We start from the raw sequence: 23,507 nt of genomic DNA on the forward strand, positions 1-23,507 counted from the left end.
GGGGGAGGCGGGGCACAGCTTTGGAAGCTGCAAACCTCAGCTCCAAGGAGCCAGGTCCTCTGTGTGAGCTGCCTGCTGCCCTGGGTGGAAAGGAAAAAGGAAACGCCTCCTCCCGCAGCAGGGAGGATCCAGGCCCAAGTGTAGCAGAGCCGTCCCTCAGGCTAAGCTGAGCCAAACTGTCTCTTTTTTTTTTTTTTGAGAGTCTTGCTCTGTTACCCAGACTAGAGTCCCTTGGCGTCAGCCTTGTCTTGTTCACAGCAACCTCCAACTCCTGGGCTCAAGCGATCCTCCTGCCTCAGCCTCCGGAGTAGCTGGGACTACAGGCATGCGCCACCATGCCCGGCTCATTTTCTCTATATATTTTTAGTTGTCCAGCTGATTTCTTTCTATTTATAGTGGAGACGGGGTCTCGCTCTTGCTCAGGCTGGTCTCGAACTCCTGAGCTCAAACGATCCTCCTGCCTCGGCCTCCCAGAGTGCTGGGATGACAGGCGTGAGCCACCGCGCCCTGGCCGCCCCGAACTGTCTCTTGACTCCTCAGTGGGATCAGTTGACTCCAACCCTGGGAGTGGGCTCAGTCCAGCCCCGGCCGGAACAGTGGCCAGTGATAACTTTGCACCTCTTTTCTCAGGCTGGGGGAGTCTCGGAAACCACCGAGAGAGACAGAGACAGAGACAGAGACACAGAGAGACAGAGAGAGACATATACACACAGAGACAGAGAAAGAGAGACAGAGAGACACACACACATACAGAGACAGAGACACACAGAGACAGAGACAGAGAGAGAGACATACACACACAAAGACAGAGAGACAGAGAGAGACACACACACAGAGACAGAGAGAGACACACACAGAGAGACACAGAGAGAGAGAGACAGAGAGACAAAGAGAGAGACAGACACAGAGAGAGAGACAGAGACAGAGACGCAGAGACAGAGAGAGAGAGAGAGAGAGAGACGGGGAGGGGGTGCATGGAAGCTCTGTGCTGCAGCATTCTGGAATGTGTGTAGATTTCAAGCAGAACTTCCCGGGCAGTCCCTGGGCCTAACACAACCTCTTCTGCTCTGTCCCACAGCTCATCACCCCACCCCGCAACACGGAGACCCAGAGGCCCCGTCATCTGGGGACGAAGGGGAGATCCTGTCGGCAGAGGGGCCCCCCGTCCGAGAATCAGGGACGGACCTGGGGGGAGAAGAGGCGGTCACTCCCGACTTCCAGGAGCCTCTGGTGTCCAGCGGGGAAGCAGAGCCCCTGATCTTGGCAGAGAAGCAGGAGACTCAAGAGACCCCCCGCCCTCCCCCCGGGGACCCCACGCCGGCCTCGTGGCCCACCGAGGAAGCGTGGCTGAGCACGGTGGCCCCCAGCCCCAGCAGCACGGAGGCGGCCCCAGCCGGGCCCACGCCCGGGAGGAAGGGGCGCTTCAGAGGCCTGAACGGGCGCCACTTCCAGCAGCAGGAGCCGCCAGAGGGAGGGCTGCAAGGGGGGCTCCCGGCCAGCACCCAGCCCCCCACCCCAGAGGCCGCGGGGAATCTCGTGGAACCCCCCTCAGCCCCCGGAGCCACAGAGGCCTTGGGGAGCGGCCGGAACGGGAGCCACTGGCCGGATCTGACCAATGAGGTGGACATGCCTGCAGCTGGTGAGTGGGACCCGTGGGGGCGGGTTCCTGCCCGAGGATCTGGAGCTGGGAGGGGGCGATATGGCCACAGTCGGGACAGGGGAGGAAGCTCTGAACGCCAGCTGGGTCCCTGGCCTTGGAAGCCAGGCCCAGAGCGGAGGAGGGGACGATGAACAGAGAAGGGTGCCGAGAGACAGTCACAGTCATGGTGGTTGATGTCGTTGCAGGTGCCCCTGGTGGCGGGAGCTCCCCAGAGCCCTGGCTGTGGCCTCCGACTGTCATCCCTCCCAGCATCCCTGGCCCGGAGCTGCAGAAAGCCACGGGCCCCCGCGCCAGGCCGGCTAACCCAGACCTGCCCTGGTCTCCCTCAGAGACCACCGTCCCCGCTCCCAGCCCCTCCGAGGGCCCCAGCCCTGCCCCTTGGGAAGTGTCCCCCAAAAGCACGTCCCCGGACCTCCCTATCATCGCGATGCTGCGAGCCCCCAAGGAGTGGCTCCTGCCACACCCTACCCCCGTCTCCGCCGAGGCCAGTGGGGTCGAGGGGCGCGGCGAGGCCGTGGCCACTGCCCTGCTGTCCCCGGCCCCCTCCTTGGGCCTGCTGGGACAGGGTGGAGAGGTCAGGAGCACGGCACTGGACAGCCACGGGGAGGGAAGTCCCACGGCCCCCTCGGGGGCAGTCTCGGATACAAGAGCTGGGGCCAGCTCCGATGCCCCCAGGGAGGACTTTGGAGGAATCGGGGAGACCAGCCCAACTTGGCCCCCCAACGCCGAGCACCCCAGATCCAGCCCCTGGGCTTCCGTGGACAGGACCGGAGTGGCGGGTGTTGCCTCCACTGAGCCCGTGGGCGTCAGAGGCACCTTGGGGCCTGAGTCTGGGGCCTCCGACACAGCAGACAGCCCCGCTCCCAGCCCCCGGGCCACTGCTGACGGGGCGCAGAGCCCCCGGCCCTCAGCCCACAGCAAAGGACTGGATGCCAGCTCTCCGCCTGCACCCTCGGGGGGTCTCGGGGTCCTCTCGGTGCCCGGAGTCACCTCGAGTTTGCAGCCTTGGGCTGCGACAGGCGAAGGAGCCACGCTGGGTCCCAGGGAGTCCATGGCCACGGCGGGCTCCAGCCAGGCTGGTGGAATTTGGGAACCCGGGTCCCGGGTGTCTGAAGGAGACGAAAGGCCCACCTTGGCCCCTCAGGTGGCTGTGGAGACAGGCATGAGGATGTCCCCCACGTCCCTGGACCAGGGGGACGGGTTTGGGCTCCTGGCCACGTCCACGCTGGCCTCCTCCAGCTCCCAGCCCCTCCTGGAGCTCCGGCCAGAGGCCCAGGGGACCCCGGGAGCTCCAGCCCTCCCGCAGCAGGGCAGCCCCCTGGGGACGCCGGGTCTTCCTCCTTGGACGCCAACCGCAGCCAGCGTGGACGAGGCTGCCTCAGTTTCCTCGGGGGAGCCCACAGCGCCTTGGGACTCCGCCGGCACCCTGCTGCCCGTCTCCCTGGGCGCAGAGGAGTTTGCGCTGGGGGTTCTGAGCGGCAGCCCCTTCTGGGAAGAGGCGGCGAGTGGAGAGGAGCTGGCACTGCCGGGGAGCCCTGCGGATGGGAGCGCCGGGAACCGTAAGTTCCACGGCCCCATCCAGCTCGCTGCTGCGGTCAGGGCCTGGGGACAAGGCCTGGGGCGGCCAGGAGCAGGGAGGGAGGGTTGGGGTCCCGGGGCTCTGGGAGGCAAGAGCTCCAGATGGAAGCCGGGCACGGTGGCTCACGCCTGCAATCCTAGCTCTCTGGGAGGCCGAGGCGGGAGGATCACTAGAGGTCAGGAGTTCAAGACCAGCCTGAGCAAGAGCGAGACCCTGTCTTTACTAAAAATAGAAAGAAATTAATTGGCCAACTAATATATATAATAGAAAAAATGAGCCGGGCATGGTGGCGCATGCCTGTAGTCCCAGCTACTCGGGAGGCTGAGGCAGGAGGATCGCTTGAGCCCAGGAGTCTGAGGTTGCTGTGAGCGAGGCTGACGCCACGGCACTCACTCTAGCCCGGGCAACAGAGCAAGATGCTGTCTCAAAGAAAAAAGAAAAAACAACATGCATGAAGTCCTGGGAGGTGGTGGGCTTGGCCAGGGAAGGGCTGTAGGAAGTCTGCCCGTGAAGGGTGAACAGGGGGTCAATGTCAAAAGGTCAATGTCAAAAGAAACAGAGAAGGGGCTGCAGAGTGCTGGGAGGGAAACCGCTGGGGGGTGGGAGGACACGGGGCTGCAGGGGCACCTGGCGCCAGGGCTGGGTGTGTCCTGGCGTTGCCAGAGTCCTGGCTCCAGACTGAGCTGGTGGGGCGGCGGCGCTGGGGAGACCCGGGGGCCTCCCCGCCAGCCTGTCCGCCACCACCGCCTGCCACCGCTGCCCGCCACCACCACCTGCCACCACTGCCACCCGCCACCACCGCCTGCCACCGCTGCCCGCCACCACCGCCTGCCACCGCTTGCAGCAGAAATGCTAACGACGCCAAAAATAAACGCAGCGCCAGCGAGCGGCTGAATCACCGCCAGTCCGTGGGCAGGTGTTGGCAGCGCCGGGCACCTGGCGGGGCTCACGCGCCCCGTCCCGCGGGCCCCACGCGAGTGCGCGCGCACGTGCCCGCCCTGGTGCGGCCACACGCCCCGTCCCGCGGCGGCCCCACGCGAGTGCGCGCGCACGTGCCCGCCCTGGTGCGGCCACGCGCCCTGTCCCGCGGGCCCCACGCGAGTGCGCGCGCACGTGCCCGCCCTGGTGCGGCCACACGCCCCGTCCCGCGGCGGCCCCACGCGAGTGCGCGCGCACGTGCCCGCCCTGGTGCGGCCACGCGCCCCGTCCCGCGGGCCCCACGCGAGTGCGCGCGCACGTGCCCGCCCTGGTGCGGCCACGCGCCCCGTCCCGCGGCGGCCCCACGCGAGTGCGCGCGCAGGTGCCCGCCCTGGTGCGGCCACGCGCCTCGTCCCGCGGCGGCCCCACGCGAGTGCGCGCGCACGTGCCCGCCCTGGTACGGCCACGCGCCCCGCCACCAGACACCCCCCACACACAGGCCTCGGCTGCCACCCTCCTCCCGTTTAGCAAGCAATTATGGAGCACCTGCTGTGTTCCTGGCCCCAGCTGAAAACAAATCCCCTGTCCTCTGAAAGCTGACATTCTAGAACAACACGGCAGAGCTTTCTCCGTGATGGAAATGTTCTCTGTCTACACTGCCTAACTTGAAATGCAGCTAGTATGACCGAAGAACCGTGTTTTTTACTTTCGTTTCTTTCATTTATTTATTTATTTATTTTGAGATGGCGTCTCGCTCTGTTGCCCAGGCTAGAGTGAGTGCCGTGGCGTCAGCCTCACTCACAGCAACCTCCAACTCCTGGGCTCAAGCGATCCTCCTGCCTCAGCCTCCCGAGTAGCTGGGACTACAGGCATGCGCCACCATGCCCGGCTAATTTTTTTTACATATTTTCAGTTGGCCAATTAATTTCTTTCTGTTTTTAGTAGAGACGGGGTCTCGCTCTTGCACAGGCTGGTCTTGAACTCCCGACCTCAAGCAATCCTCCCGCCTTGGCCTCCCAGAGAGCTAGGATTAAACCACCGCGCCCGGCCGTTTTATTTTTATTTATTTATTTTTTTCAGACAGAGTCTCACTCTGTTGCCCGGGCTAGAGTGAGTGCCGTGGCGTCAGCCTTGCTCACAGCAACCTCAGACTCCTGGGCTCAAACGATCCTCCTGCCTCAGCCTCCCGAGTAGCTGGGACTACAGGCATGCGCCACCATGCCCGGCTAATTTTTTTCTATTTTTGGTAGACATGGGGGTCTTGCTGTTGCTCAGGCTGGTCTTGAACTCTTGAGCTCCAGTGATCCTCCTGCCTTGGCCTCCCAGAGTGCTAGAATTACAGACGGGAGCCACTGCGCCCGGCCCACCTCAATTTCTTGTGAGGCCCGAGACGGAGACAAAACAGAAACAGATTCTAGCTCATAGCGACTAAAGCGAGCCAGGCTTTGACTCTGGCTGCTGCTGGCTTTTGGGCCATCCTGCTGTGTGACCTAGAGCCAGGCCCTGCCTTCTCTGGGCCTTGGTCTTTGTGTCTGTGCAGTGGGCTGGTCAGATGCTGTCCTGGCAAGGGACTGGCGCCAGCGGGGTAGGGTGGGGATTCTTGCCCTCCCCTGCCCCGGCTGCGGGAAGGGGTTTCTTCAAAGGGGTGGAGACCGGCCAGACGCGGTGGTCCACGCCTGTCGTGCCAGCACTCTGGGAGGCCGAGGCCGGCGGATTGCTCGAGTTCAGGAGTTCGAGGCCAGCCTGAGCAAGAGCGAGACCCCGTCTCTACTATAAATAGAAAGAAATTAATTGGCCAACTAATATATATAGAAAAAAATGAGCCGGGCACGGTGGTGCATGCCTGTAGTCCCAACTACTTGGGAGGCTGAGGCAAGAGGATCGCTTGAGCCCAGGAGTGTGAGGTTGCTGTGAGCGAGGCTGACACCACGACACTCACTCTAGCCTGGGCAACACAGTGAGACTCTGTCTCCAAAAAAACAAACAAGAAACAGAGACAGGATGCATGGCAGGAGTTTGGGGGCCTGAGGTCTGGATTCTGGGAAGGCCAGTGACCCGGTGGCCTGACGCCTCCACTCTTCACCCATCTGTCCTTCAGTCCCGTCGGATCCCTGTGAGAACAACCCCTGCCTGCACGGGGGGACCTGCAACGCCAACGGCACCGTGTACCGCTGCAGCTGTGGCCAGGGCTTCGCTGGGGAGAACTGCGAGATCGGTGAGTGCCCCAACCGGGACCTGAGCCTAGATTTGCCTGACTCCAGACGCCTGCTTCCCCTTCCCCAGCTGAATCCGCCCGTCTGACTCCATAGTCCATAGGTATAGTCACTGTGCTCCCCTATCTCTCCACACCATAACCACTAAGGTTGCATCAAAAGAGGTTGAGCCATCAGAAAAAAGGAGGTGATGGTTCCCATTTGCCCCAGTGCTGTCCATACCCCACCTGGAACCTCATGTCCACTCCTGCACCCCAAATTGGGAGAAGTGCAACAATGAGTAGAGCATGTCCAGAACCAAACAGCTGAGCTCTCTTTGTGGGGGCCCAGGCTCTGGTATGTGCTCCCCATCACTACCAGGCACGGGGGTGGGGAGGGGAACAAAAAGGAATGAAATGGCTGAGACTCCTCCCAGAAAAGGGCCCCAGGGGACCCTACCTTCTCCTGGATGGGCAGGAATACAATAAGCACAGCCACCAGAATTATCGGGCTCTAGCCCCAAAGGCCGACACAGGAAACACTACAAATGACAAAATTATAACAACAAATATAAATAACATAATTTCTTGGGTTTTGTGCATCGACTTCTTTTTTCTTTTTGAGACAGAGTCTCACTTTGTTGCCCAGGCTAGAGTGAGTCCCATGGCATCAGGCTAGCTCACAGCAACCTCAAACTCCTGGGCTCAAGCCATCCTCCTGCCTCAGCCTCCCGAGTAGCTGGGACTACAGACATGCGCCACCATGCCTGGCTAATTTTTTCTATATATATATTAGTTGGCCAATTAATTTGTTTCTATTTATAGTAGAGACAGGGTCTCGCTCTTGCTCAGGCTGGTTTCGAACTCCTGACCTCGAGCGATCCGCCCACCTCGGCCTCCCAGAGTGCTAGGATTACAGGCGTGAGCCACCGCGCCCGGCCTGCATCGACTTTTTGACTTGACTCCTTGACTTCACAACTTCACAACTACACAACTAATTATAGCATTATCACAATAAATGTAAATGACATAATTTCGTGAGCTGTTCTGTTGATTTGCCACTCACAACCACCCCTGAGAAGGTGCCATTATTACCATCACTTTCTTTCTTTCTTTTTTTTTTGGAGACAGAGTCTCACTCTGTTGCCCAGGCTAGAGTGAGTGCCGAGGCGTCAGCCTAGCTCACAGCAACCTCAAACTCCTGGGCTCAAGCGATCCTCCTGCCTCAGCCTCCCGAGTAGCTGGGACTACAGGCATGTGCCACCATGCCCAGCTAATTTTTTGTATATATTTTTAGTTGGCCAATTAATTTCTTTCTATTTTTGGTAGAGATGGGGGTCTCGCTCTTGCTCAGGCTGGTCTCGGACTCCTGAGCTCCAGCGATCCTCCCACCTCGGCCTCCCAGAGTGCTGGGATGACAGGCGTGAGCCACCGCACCTGGCCTATCATCACTTTCAAAAATATCAACCGAGTCTCAGGGACGGGGAGTGACTTGCCCAGTATCAGACATGCCTCAGGCACTGTCCCTCGTGGATTGGCAGAAGAGGAGCCCGACCGAATATCCAGCTCTTCCTGCAAACAGCTGTGTGACTCTACCAAGTCCCTCCAAACGCCTAAAAGAGGCTTTGGCTTCAGCCTTCCATGGGCCTGTTTTCTAGAGTGCAGCCTTCACTTTTCTGGGTCCAGGTGGAACATTCTCTGCGTCGCATCCTGGCCCTCGGCTGCCCCAGCCGCACCTGCTCTCCTTAACCCCAACTTAGGTCAATTGTGTGAGGCTGCACCCCCTTGGCTGCAGGGTCCCTGGGCCGGCTGTGCAGACCAAGACGGCCACGCTGGGGCCCCGCGTGGACGGTGGGGTCACGGGGACCCCGTCTTCTGCCCGCTCCCCTGCGACTCGGGGCTCAGGGCCGGGGGAGGCTGTTCCCTGACCCGGCCCCTCTCTGCCAGACCTGGACGACTGCCTGTGCAGCCCCTGTGAGAACGGAGGCACCTGCATCGACGAGGTCAACGGCTTTGTCTGCCTTTGCCTTCCCAGCTACGGGGGCACCCTCTGCGAGAAAGGTGGGTGTCCGCCCCCCCCCCCCCCGAAACGGCAGCAGGGGTGTGGTCGGAGGCTACTAGCTCCCTCCACACGCTCCAGGTCTCTGTCTCTGGTTCCTTACACCAGGCAAATTATTTTTCGGAGGTAAAATGCACATGACATAGAATTAACCGTTTTATTTTTTATTTTTATTTATTTATTTATTTTTTGGAGACAGAGTCTCACTCTGTCGCCCGTGCTAGAGTGCCGTGGCGTCAGCCTCGCTCACAGCAACCTCAGACTCCTGGGCTCGAGCGATCCTCCTGCCTCAGCCTCCCGAGTAGCTGGGACTACAGGCATGCGCCACCATGCCCGGCTCATTTTTTCTATATATTTTCAGTTGGCCAATTAATTTCTTTCTATTTTTAGTAGAGACCGGGTCTTGCTCTTGCTCAGGCTGGTCTTGAACTCATGACCTCGAGCGATCCTCCCGCCTCGGCCTCCCAGAGAGCTAGGATTAAACTACCGCACCCAGCCTTTTTATTTTTATTTTTATTTTGAGACAGAGTCTCACTTTGTTGCCCAGGCTAGAGTGAGTGCCATGGCGTCAGTCTAGCTCACAGCAACCTCCAACTCCTGGGCTCAAGCGATCCTCCTGCCTCAGCCTCCCGAGTAGCCGGGACTACAGGCACTCGCCACCACGCCGGGCTAATTTTTTTTTCTATGTATTTTTAATAAGCCCATTAATTTCTTCCTATATTTGGTGGAGACGGGGGTCTCGCTCTTGCTCAGGCTGGTCTGGAACTCCTGAGCTCGAGCGATCCTCCCGCCTGGGCCTCCCAGAGTGCCGGGATCACAGGCGTGAGCCGCCGCGCCTGGCCCGTATGTCTTCTTTGGAGAGATGAGCATGCGAGCCCTTTGCTATGGAGGGGGATTTCAGGCCTTCCTGCGCTCCTTCGGCTCCACACAGAGGGTGTGACCCCCCCAGAATCAGAGAAGGAAACTCCCACTTTGGAATGGGAAGGGGTGCAGCGTAATGACCTGCCGGTGGAGTCTCTCCCAGCAACAAGGAAAAGCCGTCAGCATGGGAGCTAAAAGGATTGGGGGGTGGGGACGGCTGGGGACACAGACCCCAGGGAGGAGGGACCTGGCTTGGGGAGACCTTGGATTGGGTCCCCTCTCTGGGGGGCTGGCTCAGCTCACGCCTGGCGGGCCTCGGGCCGGGGCCAGCCCCCCGCTCCACGCTCCTATCCCACCCCTAGACACGGAGGGCTGTGACCGGGGCTGGCACAAGTTCCAGGGACACTGCTACCGCTATTTCGCACACCGGCGGGCATGGGAGGACGCCGAGAGGGACTGCCGCCACCGCGCCGGCCATCTGACCAGCGTCCACTCGCCCGAGGAGCACAGCTTCATTAACAGTAGGCACTCTGGGTCTCGGGTCACCAACCAGCGGGGCGGGACGGGGTGGCACTAACAGTCCCTTCACCCCGGCATCCCCCACCCCGGCCCCGAAGAGGCCGCCCTTCCAAATCTGTGCTTGTTCATGCAAGCCCTACTTCTTTTCTTTGTTTTTCTTTTTTGAGACAGAGTCTCACTCTGTCACCCGGGCTAGAGTGCCGTGGCATCAGCCTCACTCACAGCAACCTCAGACTCCTGGGCTCCAGCAATCCTCCTGCCTCAGCCTCCTGAGTAGCTGGGACGACAGGCACATGCCACCATGCCCGGCTAATTTTTTCTTTTCTTTCTTTCTTTTTTTTTTGAGACTCTGTTGCTCTGGCTAGAGTGAGTGCCATGGTGTCAGCCTCACTCACAGCAACCTCAGACTCCTGGGCTCCAGCGATCCTCCTGCCTCAGCCTCCAGAGTAGCTGGGACGACAGGCACGCGCCACCATGCCTGGCTAATCTTTTCTATATATTTTTAGTTGGCCAATTAATGTCTTTCTATTTTTTAGTAGAGACGGGGTCTTGCTCTTGCTCAGGCTGGTTTCGAACTCCTGACCTTGAGCGATCCTCCCGCCTTGGCCTCCCAGAGTGCTGGGATTACAGGCCTGAGCCACCACGCTGGGCCCAAGCCCTGCTTCTTACCTTATCTGTGGGTTCATTTGTTCATTCACACATTCCCTTTGTACATTCATTCGCCAACTATTTACTGAGCACTAGGCGAGTGCCAGCCACTCCTCACGGAGCGAGTGACCCGTTCTTCCAGGGAATGTAGACAAACAAGTAAATATCTAAGTAAATAAGTCTATGCCGTAATCGGGCTGGGTGCCGCGGCTCACGCCTGTAATCCTAGCACTCTGGGAGGCCAAGGCGGGCCACCAATGTGTGCTGGTTGGGGGTGTCTCGAAAACTTTCAGACTTCCTCTGCTCTTGTTCAAAAACATATTCCCTCGGGCCGGGTGCAGTGGCTCACGCCTGTCATCCCAGCACTCTGGGAGGCCGAGGCGGGCGGATTGCTGGAGGTCAGGAGTTTCCGAAACCAGCCTGAGACCCCGTCTCTACTATAAATAGAAAGAAATTAGCTGGCCAACTAATATATATAGAAAAAATGAGCCGGGCATGGTGGCGCATGCCTGCAGTCCCGGCCACTCGGGAGGCTGAGGCAGGAGGATTGCTTGAGCCCAGGAGCCTGAGGTTGCTGTGAGCGAGGCTGAGGCCACGGCACTCACTCTGGCCTGGGCAACAGAGCGAGACTCTGCCTCAAAATAAATAAATAAATAAAATGGATAAATAAGTCTAATGCGGTAATCGAATGGGTCCTCGGAGTGCTGGTCACAGAACAGGGCCAGGGGACGCGGCAGGGTGACGGGGCAGAGCACCTGTGACGAGTGGGAGGGAATTGGGGGTGCGAGCTCTGCAGAGACCTGGGGAGAGAGCAGGTGTCCAGTCAGCTACACCTGGCGTTTATCGATCTGGTCGTTAGCCCTTGGCCCACCCGCTCATTCAGGTCCCCCGTCCCGCCCCTGGTGTATCCTGTCCTTCCTCGGGTCCCTGGTTCCCTCCTTTCTCTTTCTCCAATGTGCTCCGCCCTGTCACCTCTGTCTCCTCCCTCCCTCCCTGCCTGCCTGTCCCTTGCCCGTTTCTGCAAAGATGCGGCCGCCGTGCCCGGGTGTGCTCCTTCCTCTGCCCGCCGCGCGGTGCCGGGCCGGGCGGCATTGCAGCCCTGTCCCTGCGGGTCCGCCCTCTCCCCGCGAGAGGAGGGCGAGGGTGCCGCCTCCAGCCCACGCGGAGGCTGGGGAGGAGGCTCCCGGCCTCCCCTCCCTCCGCTCCTGTCTGGCTCCAGTCCTCGGCTGGGGGAGGGGCTCTGGGTACCCCGCCCCCCTCTATCCCTTTCCCTCCCCCAAGTGGTGGCCACGCCCAGGCTGGGGGAGGGTCTCTGGGTACCCCGCCCCCCTCTCTATCACTTTCCCTTCCCCAACTGCTGCCCACGCCCAGGCTGGGGGAGGGGCTCTGGGTACCCCGCCCCCCATCCCTTTCCCTCCCCCAAGTGGTGGCCACGTCCAGGCTGGGGGAGGGGCTCTAGGTACCCCGCCCCCTCTCTATCCCTTTCCCTCCCCAGAACCGCTGGCCACGCCCAGGCTGGGGGAGGGGCTCCTGGTACCCCGCCCCCCTCTATCCCTTTCCCTCCCCCAAGTGGTGGCCACGCCCAGGCTGGGGGAGGGGCTCTGGGTACCCCGCCCCCCTCTCTATCCCTTTCCCTCCCCCGAACTGGTGGCCACGGCCAGGCTGGGGGAGGGGCTGGGGCTCCCCTCCCCCACGCGGAGCCCGAGAGAGGGGCTCGGTGTCCTCCCCCCTACCGCACCCCTGCTCCCGCCCTCCCCCTTTCATTCTCACCCCATGCCCTTCCCCCCAAGGGGATAAGTCCTCCCCCACCCCCCCACCCCTACCTGCAGCGGGGACAGGGACAGATCAATGGACCACCGCTACTCCCATCCCCCGCCCCGCAGGCTTTGGGCATGAAAACACCTGGATCGGCCTCAACGACAGGATCGTGGAGAGGGATTTCCAGTGGACGGACAACACGGGGCTGGTGAGTGGCGGCGGCTGGCCCTGGCACGCTGGACTCAGTTTACCCTTTTGTGCAAAACACCTGCCGTTTGGCCATCAAAGGTCCCAGTGCCTCTGAGATGCTGAAGTTCGCAAAGGAGGGTCAGCGAATCCCAAATCTTCGCCCCTGGCTTCCCCCTGCCTGGTCAATGAACCACCTCCAGTTGCTGAGGCTACTGGGGTCTCTCCCGCCTCCCCTTGGTCACTCTGCCCAGTCCCCAGCCCTGGTCACTCCCATATTCCTGTTTCTCTATGTCCCCTGCCTGCCCAGCCTCCACCCCTCACTTGGACCCCTGCAGCCGTCGCCACAGGGCCACTTGCTACCTACACTCTTCCTCCTCTCCCCAAGCCAGGGAGATGTTTTTTAAAAAATTGAGGTGAGGCCAGGCGCGGTGGCTCACGCCTGTCATCCCAGCACTCTGGGAGGCCGAGGTGGGAGGATCGCTCGAGGTCAGGAGTTCGAAACCAGCCTGAGCAAGAGCGAGACTCTGTCTCAAAAAAAAAATTTTTTGAGGTGAAATTCATATAACATAAAATTAATGATTATAAAGTCAACAATTCAGTGGCATTTAGGACATACATAATGTGCAACTCTCAGAACATTGCCATCACCCCAAAAGGGGACCCCATACATGGGGACCTTTTAAAAACCATACATCATGGCCAGCCACAGTGGTGCACACCTGGTATCCCATCAACTCAGTAGGTTGGGGTGGGAGGATGGCTTGAGTCCAGGAGTTTGAGACCAGCCTGGGCAACATAGTGAGACACCTTTTCTACCAAACATAAAAGCAAAAAAATTAGCTAGGCATGGCGGTCACACCTGTTAGTCCCAGCTACTATGGAGGCTGAGGTGGGAGGATGGCTTGAGCCCAGGAGTCTGGGGGTGCTGTGAGCTAGGACTGCACCACTGTACTCTATCCAGGGCGACAGAGCAAGATTCTTATCTCAAAAATAAAAAATAAAAATAATAATAGATCAAGGTACGCCAGGGGCTGGGAGCAGAGGAGAATGGGGATTTGGTAGTACTTAATGGGGACAGAGTTTCTGTTTGTCACGATGAGAAAGTTCTGGAAACAGTAGTGATGATCACACAACATTGTGAATGTAACTAATGCCAATGAACTGTACGCTTAAAATGGTTAGAATGGTGAATTTTGTGCTATATATATTTTGCCACGATTTTTTTTTCTTTTCTTTTTTTTTTTTGAGACAGAGTCTCACTTTGTTGTCCAGGCTAGAGTGAGTGCCGTGGCATCAGCCTCGCTCACAACAACCTCAATCTCCTGGGCTCAAGCGATCCTCCTGCCTCAGCCTCCCGAGTAGCTGGGACAACAGGCATGTGCCACCATGCCCGGCTCATTTTGTCTATATATATCAATTGGCCAATTAATTTCTTTCTATTTATAGTAGAGACGGGGTCTCGCTCTTGCTCAGGCTGGTCTCGAACTCCTGACCTTGAGCGATCCGCCCGCCTCGGCCTCCCAGAGAGCTAGGATTACAGGCCTGAGCCACCGCGCCCGGCCTTTTGCCAGGATTTTTAAAACTCCACCTCCTCTCTCTGCCATGAGATCTGGCCTCTGCCCACTTTCTGAACACACCCCAACTCTGCCAAGCAGCCTTAGCCCCACTGGTCTCCATTCAGTTCCTCAAACAGGACAAGCCCCGTCTTGCCTCTGAGCCTTTGCTCTCACCGTTCCCTTTGCTGGGAACTCTGTTCCCTGTCTGGATCCTTCCTGTTCTTCAGTCCTCAGCTCTCCTGCTGCCTCCTCTGGGAAGCCCTCCTAGACTTCCAGGCCGGGGTCACCTTTTGTTCACCTGTGGATCTCACAGGGATCCGTTGTAGAGAATGGATGAGTCTGTGGGGTTTGGCCCCCGGGGAGGGAGTCCCGGGGTGGGCAGTGCCAGACTTGGGCTGGGGCAGGGGCTCCCCCGAACATCTCCCCGGCTCCCCGTTCCTGCAGCAATACGAGAACTGGCGGGAGAACCAGCCGGACAATTTCTTCGCGGGCGGGGAGGACTGCGTGGTGATGGTGGCCCACGAGAGCGGGCGCTGGAACGACGTCCCCTGCAACTACAACCTCCCCTACGTCTGCAAGAAGGGCACAGGTAGGCCCCTTTCCCGCCTGCCTGCCCCGCACGTTGGTGGGTTCGTGTTTCCATGTGTCAGCACACGCCAGCCCAGCGGCTCTCACTTCCCGCCACTGCCTGAGCGTGGCCGTTCCCTCCTCCCTTGCCAGAGTTGCACGTTCTAAGCTTTTTGTTCTTTGTTCATCTCAGTGGTGAAAAAAACGTGTCTCTCTCATTGTTATCTTAGTCTGCACATCTTTAAGGATGAGATTAACCAATGGCTCCTATGTGGACAGGCTATTTGTACGTACTTGTGTTCCTGTCACCTGCCAGCTCATCTCTTTTGCCTAATTTTCTTTTCTTTCTTTCTTTCTTTTTTTTTTTTTTTTTTTTTTGAGACAGTCTCACTCTGTTGCCCAGGCTAGAGTGAGTGCCGTGGTGTCAGCCTCACTCACAGCAACTTTCAACTCCTGGGCTCAAGCAATCCTGCTGCCTCAGCCTCCCGAGTAGCTGGGACTACAGGCATGCAGCACCATGTCCCGCTAATTTTTGTATATAAGCAATTTTTTCTATATAAGCAATCCGCCCGCCTCGGCCTCCCAGAGTGTTAGGATTACAGGCGTGAGCCACCGCGCCCGGCCTTGCCTAATTTTCTATCAGCCCATTGATCTTATTGATTTCTAAGAGTTCTTTACATATGGAGAAATCCTTTGTGTACATTGTCATGTCCACCTTTCTCTTGTACTTTAGTTCATTCTGCTTACATTTCTTTTTCCTTTTTGGGGGGACAGAGTCTCACTCTGTTGCCCAGACTAGAGTGCCGTGGCGTCAGCCTAGCTAACAGCAACCTCAGACTCCTGGGCTCAAGCGATCCTCCTGCCTCAGCCTCCCGAGTAGCTGGGACTACAGGCATGGATTACCATGCCTGGCTAATTTTTTCTATGTATTTTTAGTCGGCCAACTAATTTCTTTCTATTTTTAGTAGAGATGGGGTCTTGCTCTTGCTCAGGCTGGTTTTGAACTCCTGACCTTGAGTGATTTTCCCACCTCATCCTTGCAGAGTGCTGGGATGACAGGCGTGAGCCACCGCGCCCGGCCAGTCCTGCTTCTATTTCTTTGTCAATTTTCATGTCCTGATTTTCCTTTCCATTTGTTCAGATAATTATTCTTGCCTTGCATCTCCTTCTATCCCTTTGTGCCCCGTGCTTGGCATGACATTCGGGAGAGAGCTATGTCCAGAGGGTTCCTGCCCGTAAGGGGCTCCTGATTTGGGTGGAAGAGACAGAGACAGACACAGTCACTTCTAGCCCCGTGAGATCAGAGCTGGGCAGAGGCAGGGACTTGCTGACCTGCTACGGGGACGCATCACTCCCAACCACACATAAGACTAGATTGGTGGCCGGGCGCGGTGGCTCAAGCCTGTCATCCTAGCACTCTGGGAGGCCGAGGGGGGCAGATCGCTCAAGGTCAGGAGTTCAAAACCAGCCGGAGCAAGAGCGAGACCCCCGTCTCTGCTATAAAATAGAAATAAATTAATTGGCCAACTAATATATATGGAAAAAATTAGCCGGGCATGGTGGCGCATGCTTGTAGTTCCAGCTACTTGGGAGGCTGAGGCAGGAGGATCGCTTGAGCCCAGGAGTCTGAGGTTGCTGTGAGGGAGGCTGACGCCACGGCACTCACTCTAGCCTGGGCAACAAAGCGAGACTCTGTCTCAAAAAAAAGGACTGGATTAGCCGCAGACATGGCCACTCCCCTAACTGGAGATTCCTCTGTCCCCAGTGCTGTGTGGTCCCCCTCCCGCAGTGGAGAATGCCTCACTCATCGGCGCCCGCAAGGCCAAGTACAACGTCCACGCCACGGCACGCTACCAGTGCGAGGAAGGGTTTGCCCAGCACCATGTGGCCACCGTCCGGTGCCGGAGCAATGGCAAGTGGGACAGGCCCCAAATTGTCTGCACCAAACGTAAGTGGAAACCCCCACACAGGTTTCCAGCTATTCGTCGTTTCCGATTGAAACATCCTATCGGGGCCGGGCGTGGTGGCTCCCGCTGGTCATCCCGGCACTCTGGCAGGCCCAGGTGGGCGGTTCACTCGAGGTCTGGAGTTCGAGACCAGCCTGAGCAAGAGCGAGACCCCGTCTCTACTAAAAATAGAAACAAATTAACTGGCCAACTAAAAATACATAGAGAGGCCGGGCGCGGTGGCTCACGCCTGTAATCCTATCTCTCTGGGAGGCCGAGGTGGGTGGATTGCTCCAGGTCAGGAGTTCAAAACCAGCCTGAGCAAGAGTGAGACCCCCATCTCTACTATAAATAGAAAGAAATTAATTGGCCAAATAATATATATAGAAAAAATTAGCCGGGCATGGTGGCGCATGCCTGTAGTCCCAGCTACTCGGGAGGCTGAGCCAGGAGGATCATTTGAGCCCAGGAGTCTGAGGTTGCTGTGAGCTAGGCTGACGCCACGGCACTCACTCTAGCCTGGGCAACAAAGCGAGACTCTGTCTCAAAAAATAAGTAAGTAAATAAATAAAAATACATGGAGGCCGGGCACGGTGGCTCACGCCTGTAATCCTAGCTCTTTGGGTGGCCGAGGCAAGGGGATGGCTATCAAGGTCAGGAGTTTGAAACCAGCCTGAGCAAGAGCGGCGAGACCCCGTCTCTACTAAAAATAGAAAGAAATTAATTGGCCAACTAATATATAGAGATGAGCCGGGCGTGGTGGCACATGCCTGTAGTCCCAGCTACTCTGGAGGCTGAGGCAGGAGGATTGCTTGAGCCCAGGAGTCTAAGGTTGCTGTGAGCGAGGCTGACGCCAGGGCACTCTAGCCCAGGCGACAAAGACTCTGTCTCAGTAAAAAACAAACAAACAAACAGGTCCTATGACTACACGCGTCCATTGGCTTAACGCGACAGAGTCAAACAGCCTGCCCCAAGGCAGCCCACTGCATCAGGCCAGGCCCCTCTGGCCACCCTTTCACACCCCTTCCCTGTCTTCCTCCTCCTCCTCCTCCTCCTTTGCAGCCAGACGGTCACACCGGACTCGGCGCCACCACCACCGCCACCACCGCCACCACCACAAATCCCGCAAGGAGCGCAGGAAACACAAGAGACACCCGGGAGAGGACTGGGACAAGGACGAGGGGAATTTCTGCTGAGGAACCAGGCACAGGAAAGCACAGCCCCCACCCCGCACCCTTTCTGGAACCTTCTCCCGGGGAGACGGAGCCCAGAGGGAAGCAAGAGGATCCGGAAGCCCCCGGCCCCGAGCCGCACCCCCCAACACACACATAATCCTTTGTAAAAAGCTCCTGTCTCTCCTTTCTAACGCACACGAGGTTCGCACACCAGGTCCTCCGGGCAGGCAGAGCCAGGTCCGAACGGCCCCCTCCCGCGAGGCTGAAACCCGGCAGCGCCTCCGGCTAGGGAAGCACAGTCAGCCGGCGGCCAGCTGTCCAGATAAGGCTTTGATCCGTGCACGATGAGCAAGTCTCTTGGGATTCACGCCGAGCGTCTGCTCTGCCCGACAGCAGCGGCCCAGGCTCGGTGGACGCCGGCTGTCCGGAGTCCAGGACGAAGGCTTTGTTCACACGCGAGGCCGCTCGCCTTGCGGGGAGAATGGCCGCACGGAAGCACGCCGCTGGGGCTGGACTGCTCTTCCTTCACCCCGGACTTCTCCAGCCCCCCGCGGCAGTCTTCGGTCTTGGCGGACACACACGGTGTTTTGGCGCTCCCGCACGGACTACTGAATCTTAGGGGTGTTTCTAGTGTTTCCAGGACAGCCCCCCTCCACGCCCGCAGAGCTGGGGGTGAAAATAACTGGGCAGCATGTGGGTGGTGGGGGGAGAGCCTGCCGCTCACCAAGTCTGGTCGAGCACTGAGATTTGGGGGAGGGGGGGGTCCGCGTGGCTGACGGATCTCTCCCACGCACGGATGACAGATGTCTTTAGGGCCAGGTGAGGCTAGACTTCTTCCCCCTCCATCTCTCAGGGAGACAAAGACCTCGTTCCTGGGCCAGGGAGATGCCAAGTTTTCTATTCCAGCGCCTGTGCCCATCCCTGAAGCAGACATCGGTAGTTCCCCTGCCCTGGCTCCCTCGCCTGTCCCCGCCCTACCCCTCTCTCCAGCCACTGCCTGGTGGACTAGAAACACATAAAACTTGAAGTAGTGACGCTGACCTGCGGTCATATTGTAGAGAGATGAGCAAGGTTAAAACTGAAACACACACACACATGCACATACGCACTGAGTTTTCTCTTGTAGCTTTTAATGTTTTGTTTAAGTGGGAGAGCGCTCACCTTGTCTTCCTTCCTCCAAATCTGCAAGTTGCAAAACGCCTCCCCACACCAGAGGTCAGGGTCTAGTTCCCTGGTCTCTGGCAGGAAAGATCCCCAGTTTTCCCCTCCATGTCTGTTACCCACGCCGAACCCCTCCCTCCAGTCTGGGGAAAGTCTGTGGATTAGCACCGAAAACCCCCACGGTGGAGAATGAGCCCCGGCAGCAAAGAAAGATAAGCAAATACGTCACCCTCCACCTAGGGGCTCAGTAAGGAAAGAAACGTGGGCCAGGGCCTGGTGGCTCACGCCTGTCATCCCAGCACCCTGCGAGGCCAAGGCGGGAGGATCGCGCTCAAGGTCAGGAGTTCAAAACCAGCCTGAGCAAGAGCGAGACCCCGTCTCTACTAAAAATAGAAAGAAATTAATTGGCCGACTAAAAATATATAGATAAAAAAATGAGCCGGGCGTGGTGGTGCATGCCTGTAGTCCCAGCTACTCTGGAGGCTGAGGCAGGAGGATCACTTGAGCCCAGGAGTCTGAGGTTGCTGTGAGCGAGGCTGACGCCACAGCACTCTAGCCTGGGCAGCAGAGTGAGACTCTGTCTCAAAACAAAAAAAGAAAAGGAAAGGAAAGAAAAGAAAAGAAAAGAGAAAAGGAAAGAAAGGAAAAAAGAAAAGAAAAGAAAAGAGAAAAGAAAAGAGTTAGCTGAGCCTAGATCCCCCATGGGAAGTCCCCCCACGGTTGACAGCAATAGAACAGATACCACGCTAGGGACTTGCACACGATCTCCGTGAATTTTCCCAATAACGCAGTGACATCTTTGGGTCCGTTATTTTCCCACTTTACACACATGGAAACCGAGGCTCGGCTATAAGGGAGAGGCAGGGGTTTGAGGTCCCAGCCAAGACAGGAGTAAGGACTTGCTCCCGCTTTGCTCTGGACTTGGAGGGAAGAGTTGGAAGGGTGACTGCGCTCGCTGTGCCCCCCGGCCGCCCCTCACACACACACACACACCCACACACAGATTTAGGGCGTGGTTGAGTGTGCAGAGTGGACCCCTGAATCCTCATCTTCAATCTCTCCTGCTACAGTCGTTATGCACCCTACGGTTATGGCTGAGAAAACCCAGGGATGTAGGTTTGTTTGGCTTCTTACGTTGATAACTCTTCTTAGTTTAAAATAATAATAATATCTTCATTCACCCATGTCCCAAAAAGTCTTTCCTGTGTTGGGGGGAGGAGATACTGAGGACACAGCTTCTTGGTGGAGAGAGGGGGGCATCTTGGTGTATGTTTCCTGTCCTCGGACCCCCTCAGCCCCTTGCCCTGCCCCCACCCCAGCTCCACGATGGGAGTGGGCTCCGGTCTTTTCTGAAGTGGGCAGTTTGTCTTTTGGCCTTTCCCTCCGGGACACACGTGTGTGTTCGCGTGTGCCAGGTGCGTGGCACGCGTGTGTGCGTGCCCGCGCGCACGTGCAGAACAGCTTTGGGTTCCGGTATTGCCGTGAGCCGCAGTGTTCTGTGGGTCTGTGCTATCTGACACTGTGGACATTAATGTACTTCTTGGACGTTTTAATAAAAATTTTTTAACAGTTCGACCTGCCTGTCGCCCTCCTGACCCACCTTCCTTCCTTTATCCAAATTCACTCGGCAAGTATTTACCGAGTGGCCATGACAGAGCTGGGTGCTGGGGAGATCGTGGGGAACGGGACAGATTTGGTTCCTGGGGCTGGGCAGGGAAGGCTTTCCATAGGAAGGGGACAGGATCTAAAGGAAGAGCAGCATTAACTGGATGAGGAGGCGAAGAAAGGCAGAGTTTCAGGCAGAGGGAGAAGCAAAGCCCTCTTGCAGAAGGGAACGTGATTCGTCTGAGTCCATAGTGGCTGAAGCAGAGGGATGGAGACAGAGTGGAAGGAGATGAGGTCAGAGAGGCAGGGAATGGACCACTCGGGGCCATGCGAGCTGTCATGAAGAGTTTCGGCTTTAGGCCGGGCGCGGTGGCTCACGCCTGTAATCCCAGCACTCTGGGAGGCCGAGGCGGGCGGATTGCTCCAGGTCAGGAGTTCGAAACCAGCCTGAGCAAGAGCGAGACCCGTCTCTACTATAAATACAAAGAAATTAATTGGCCAACTAACATATATAGAAAAAGTCAGCCGGGCATGGTGGCGCATGCCTGTAGTCCCAGCTACTCGGGAGGCTGAGGCAGGAGGATCGCTTGAGCCCAGGAGTTTGAGGCTGCAGCGAGCTATGATGACGCCACTGCACTCCAGCCCGGGTGACAGAGTGAGAGCCCATCTCAAAAAATAAATAAAAAATTACGGAAGAGTTATTTAAAGGTGTATATGGTGCACTGATGTTCATAGCAGCATTATTCACAATAGGCAAAAGGTAGAAACAATCCAAACATTCATCGACAGATGAATGGATTGAAAAAATGTGGCATAGGCCGGGCACGGTGGCTCACACCTGTAATCCTAGCTCTCTGAGAGGCCGAAGCGGGCGGATTGTTTGATCTCAGGATTTCGAAACCAACCTGAGCAAGAGTGAGACCCCGTCTCTACCATAAATAGAAAGAAATTAATTGGCCAATTAATATATATAGAAAAAATTAGCCGGGCATGGTGGCACATGCCTGTAGTCCCAGCTACTCGGGAGGCTGGGGCAGGAGGATTGCTTGAGCCCAGGAGTCTGAGGTTGCTGTGAGCGAGGCTGATGCCATGGCACTCACTCTAGCCTGGGCAACAAAGTGAGACTCTGTCTCAAAAAAAAAAAAAAAATTGTGGCATATACACACCATGACCATGGAATATTATTTATAACAGGGAACAAAGTCGTGGTACTTGCTACAACATAGACGAACCTTGAAAACATGACGCTAAGTGAAAGAAGCCAGACACAAGGCCACATATTCACATATTGCATGATGCTATTTATATGAAATATCAAGAATAGGCAAATCCATAGAGACAGGAAGTAGATTAGCAGTTGCCAGGGGCTGAGGGAGGGAGGAATAGGGAATGATTGCTTAATGGGTATGGGATTTTCTTTTGGGGTGATGAAAATATCTTGGAACTAGAGAGAGGCAGTGGTTTTACAGTATTGGGAAATGTACTAACTGCCCCCAAATTGTTCACTTGAAAATGATTAATTTTATATCATGCTTTTTATATTAGCATAGTTTCATGTTATGTTATGTGTTTGTATTAAAATGGTGAATTTTGTTATTATTTTTAGAGGCAGTGTCTCGCTCTGTCTCTCAGGCACGTGTGCAGTGGTGCAATCACAGCTCAATGGGGCCTCGATCTCCTGGGCTCAAGTGATCCTCCTGCCTCTGCCTCCTGAGTAGCTTGGACTACAGGTGCATGCCAGCACACCCAGCTAATTTTTAAATATTTTGTAGAGCTGGTGGTCTCACTATGTTGCCCAGGCTGATCTTGAACTCCTGGCCTCAAGTGATCCTCCTGCCTCAGCCTCCCAAAGTGCTGGGATGGCGGGTATGAGCCACTGTGCCCAGCCAAAATAGTGAATTTTATGTCACATGAGTTTTACCACAATATAAGAAAGTATAGGTTGCACACTATCATTTGTGTAAAAAAATGGGGAGGAGAAGTATGCACGCATATTTGTTTGAATGAAAATATAACATCTCTGGAAGGACATGTAAGAAATGGGATATTTCTGGGATGTGAACTGGGTGGTGGAGGACAGGAGAGAGACAGGAATGTTTTTCCGAATATCTGGCTTCAGGAAGAGTTCTGCTCAGGTTGCCATTCCTTAGCTGTCCCCAGACTGTCCTTGGAGATATCCACTCTGACGGAATAGAGACCTCAGCTGAAAGGAGGTTCCATTCCTTTGGTCAAACCAGTCCACTAAAATCCCAGGGCCTGAGTCTCATTGGTCTTCTTTGGCCCATGCCTACTCCTGGGCCAATCAGGGTTGCCCAAGAAGATGAGTCACAGTACTTCATTGGCTGAGCCAGAAGTGGGTGGAGTCAGGCCCACTGCCCCTCATGGGAAGAGAAGAGGGAAATTTACATACTCAGGGGAAAACCAGGGAGCTGGAATCCACAGAAGGGAGAAATGATATTGGCAAAAAGGCAGATGGAAGAGATCCCATGCACTTATCTCCGGAAACATGCCCCTTACCATTTTCCCTATTTAAAGAAGCTGGGGCCCAGCTGGAGACCTTGGTAGCCTCACCAAGGGGCTGGACCCCTGCTTCAGACGAGGGATTTGAGTTTCTAGATGCCGCTGGGCAGGATGGCTCATGTAATCCCAGCACTTTGGGAGGCTGAGGCAGGAAGATCGCTTGAGGCCAGGAGTTTGAGAACCCCTCTTGCAGGTGGTATTGAAGGATGAGTGGTCACATTAAGGACTCCTGCAACCTCACCAGGACTTCACACTTTTTTTCTTATCTTGCTTTGTTTGTATTCTAGAAACTCGGATTGCTCTTCAGTCCCCACCACCCCGACACCCCCACGAGAGGGAAAGTGTGTGTGCAATCTCATTGCCTTTCTGGTGCATTGTCCATGACCTAGTCAGGACAGGGTTGATAAGGGGTGGACCCACGGGGGTGGCGAGAGAAAGAGAGAGAGAGAGAGAGAAAGAGAGAGAGAGATTGGGGGACAGGGGAGGGGCCTGAGGAATGAGGGGTGCCGCTTTGCCACCGAATCAAAACCAAGCACCCCCAGCTGCTAAACATTTTGTCCACCGAAGTGCATTTGTAAAGTAATTACTCACTGGC

General features: G+C 56.8%; 1 protein-coding gene across 1 annotated transcript in view; it reads left to right on the plus strand.

The window, feature by feature from the left end:
• NCAN (neurocan) overlaps positions 1-20,328 on the plus strand; it is a 32,364-nt gene extending 12,036 nt beyond the window's left edge. Inside the window, exons 7-15 of the mRNA XM_076001569.1 lie at positions 1,079-1,639; positions 1,846-3,219; positions 6,256-6,372; positions 8,296-8,409; positions 9,631-9,789; positions 12,319-12,401; positions 14,383-14,527; positions 16,271-16,453; positions 17,514-20,328. Coding sequence (XP_075857684.1) covers positions 1,079-1,639; positions 1,846-3,219; positions 6,256-6,372; positions 8,296-8,409; positions 9,631-9,789; positions 12,319-12,401; positions 14,383-14,527; positions 16,271-16,453; positions 17,514-17,647 — 2,870 coding nt within the window. The 3' untranslated portion in view covers positions 17,648-20,328. The remainder of the gene's footprint in view (positions 1-1,078; positions 1,640-1,845; positions 3,220-6,255; positions 6,373-8,295; positions 8,410-9,630; positions 9,790-12,318; positions 12,402-14,382; positions 14,528-16,270; positions 16,454-17,513) is intronic.
• The last annotated feature ends 3,179 nt before the right edge of the window (positions 20,329-23,507 follow it).

Source organism: Microcebus murinus, chromosome 4 (assembly GCF_040939455.1).
Source record: "Microcebus murinus isolate Inina chromosome 4, M.murinus_Inina_mat1.0, whole genome shotgun sequence".
Taxonomy (NCBI): Eukaryota; Metazoa; Chordata; class Mammalia; order Primates; family Cheirogaleidae; genus Microcebus; species Microcebus murinus.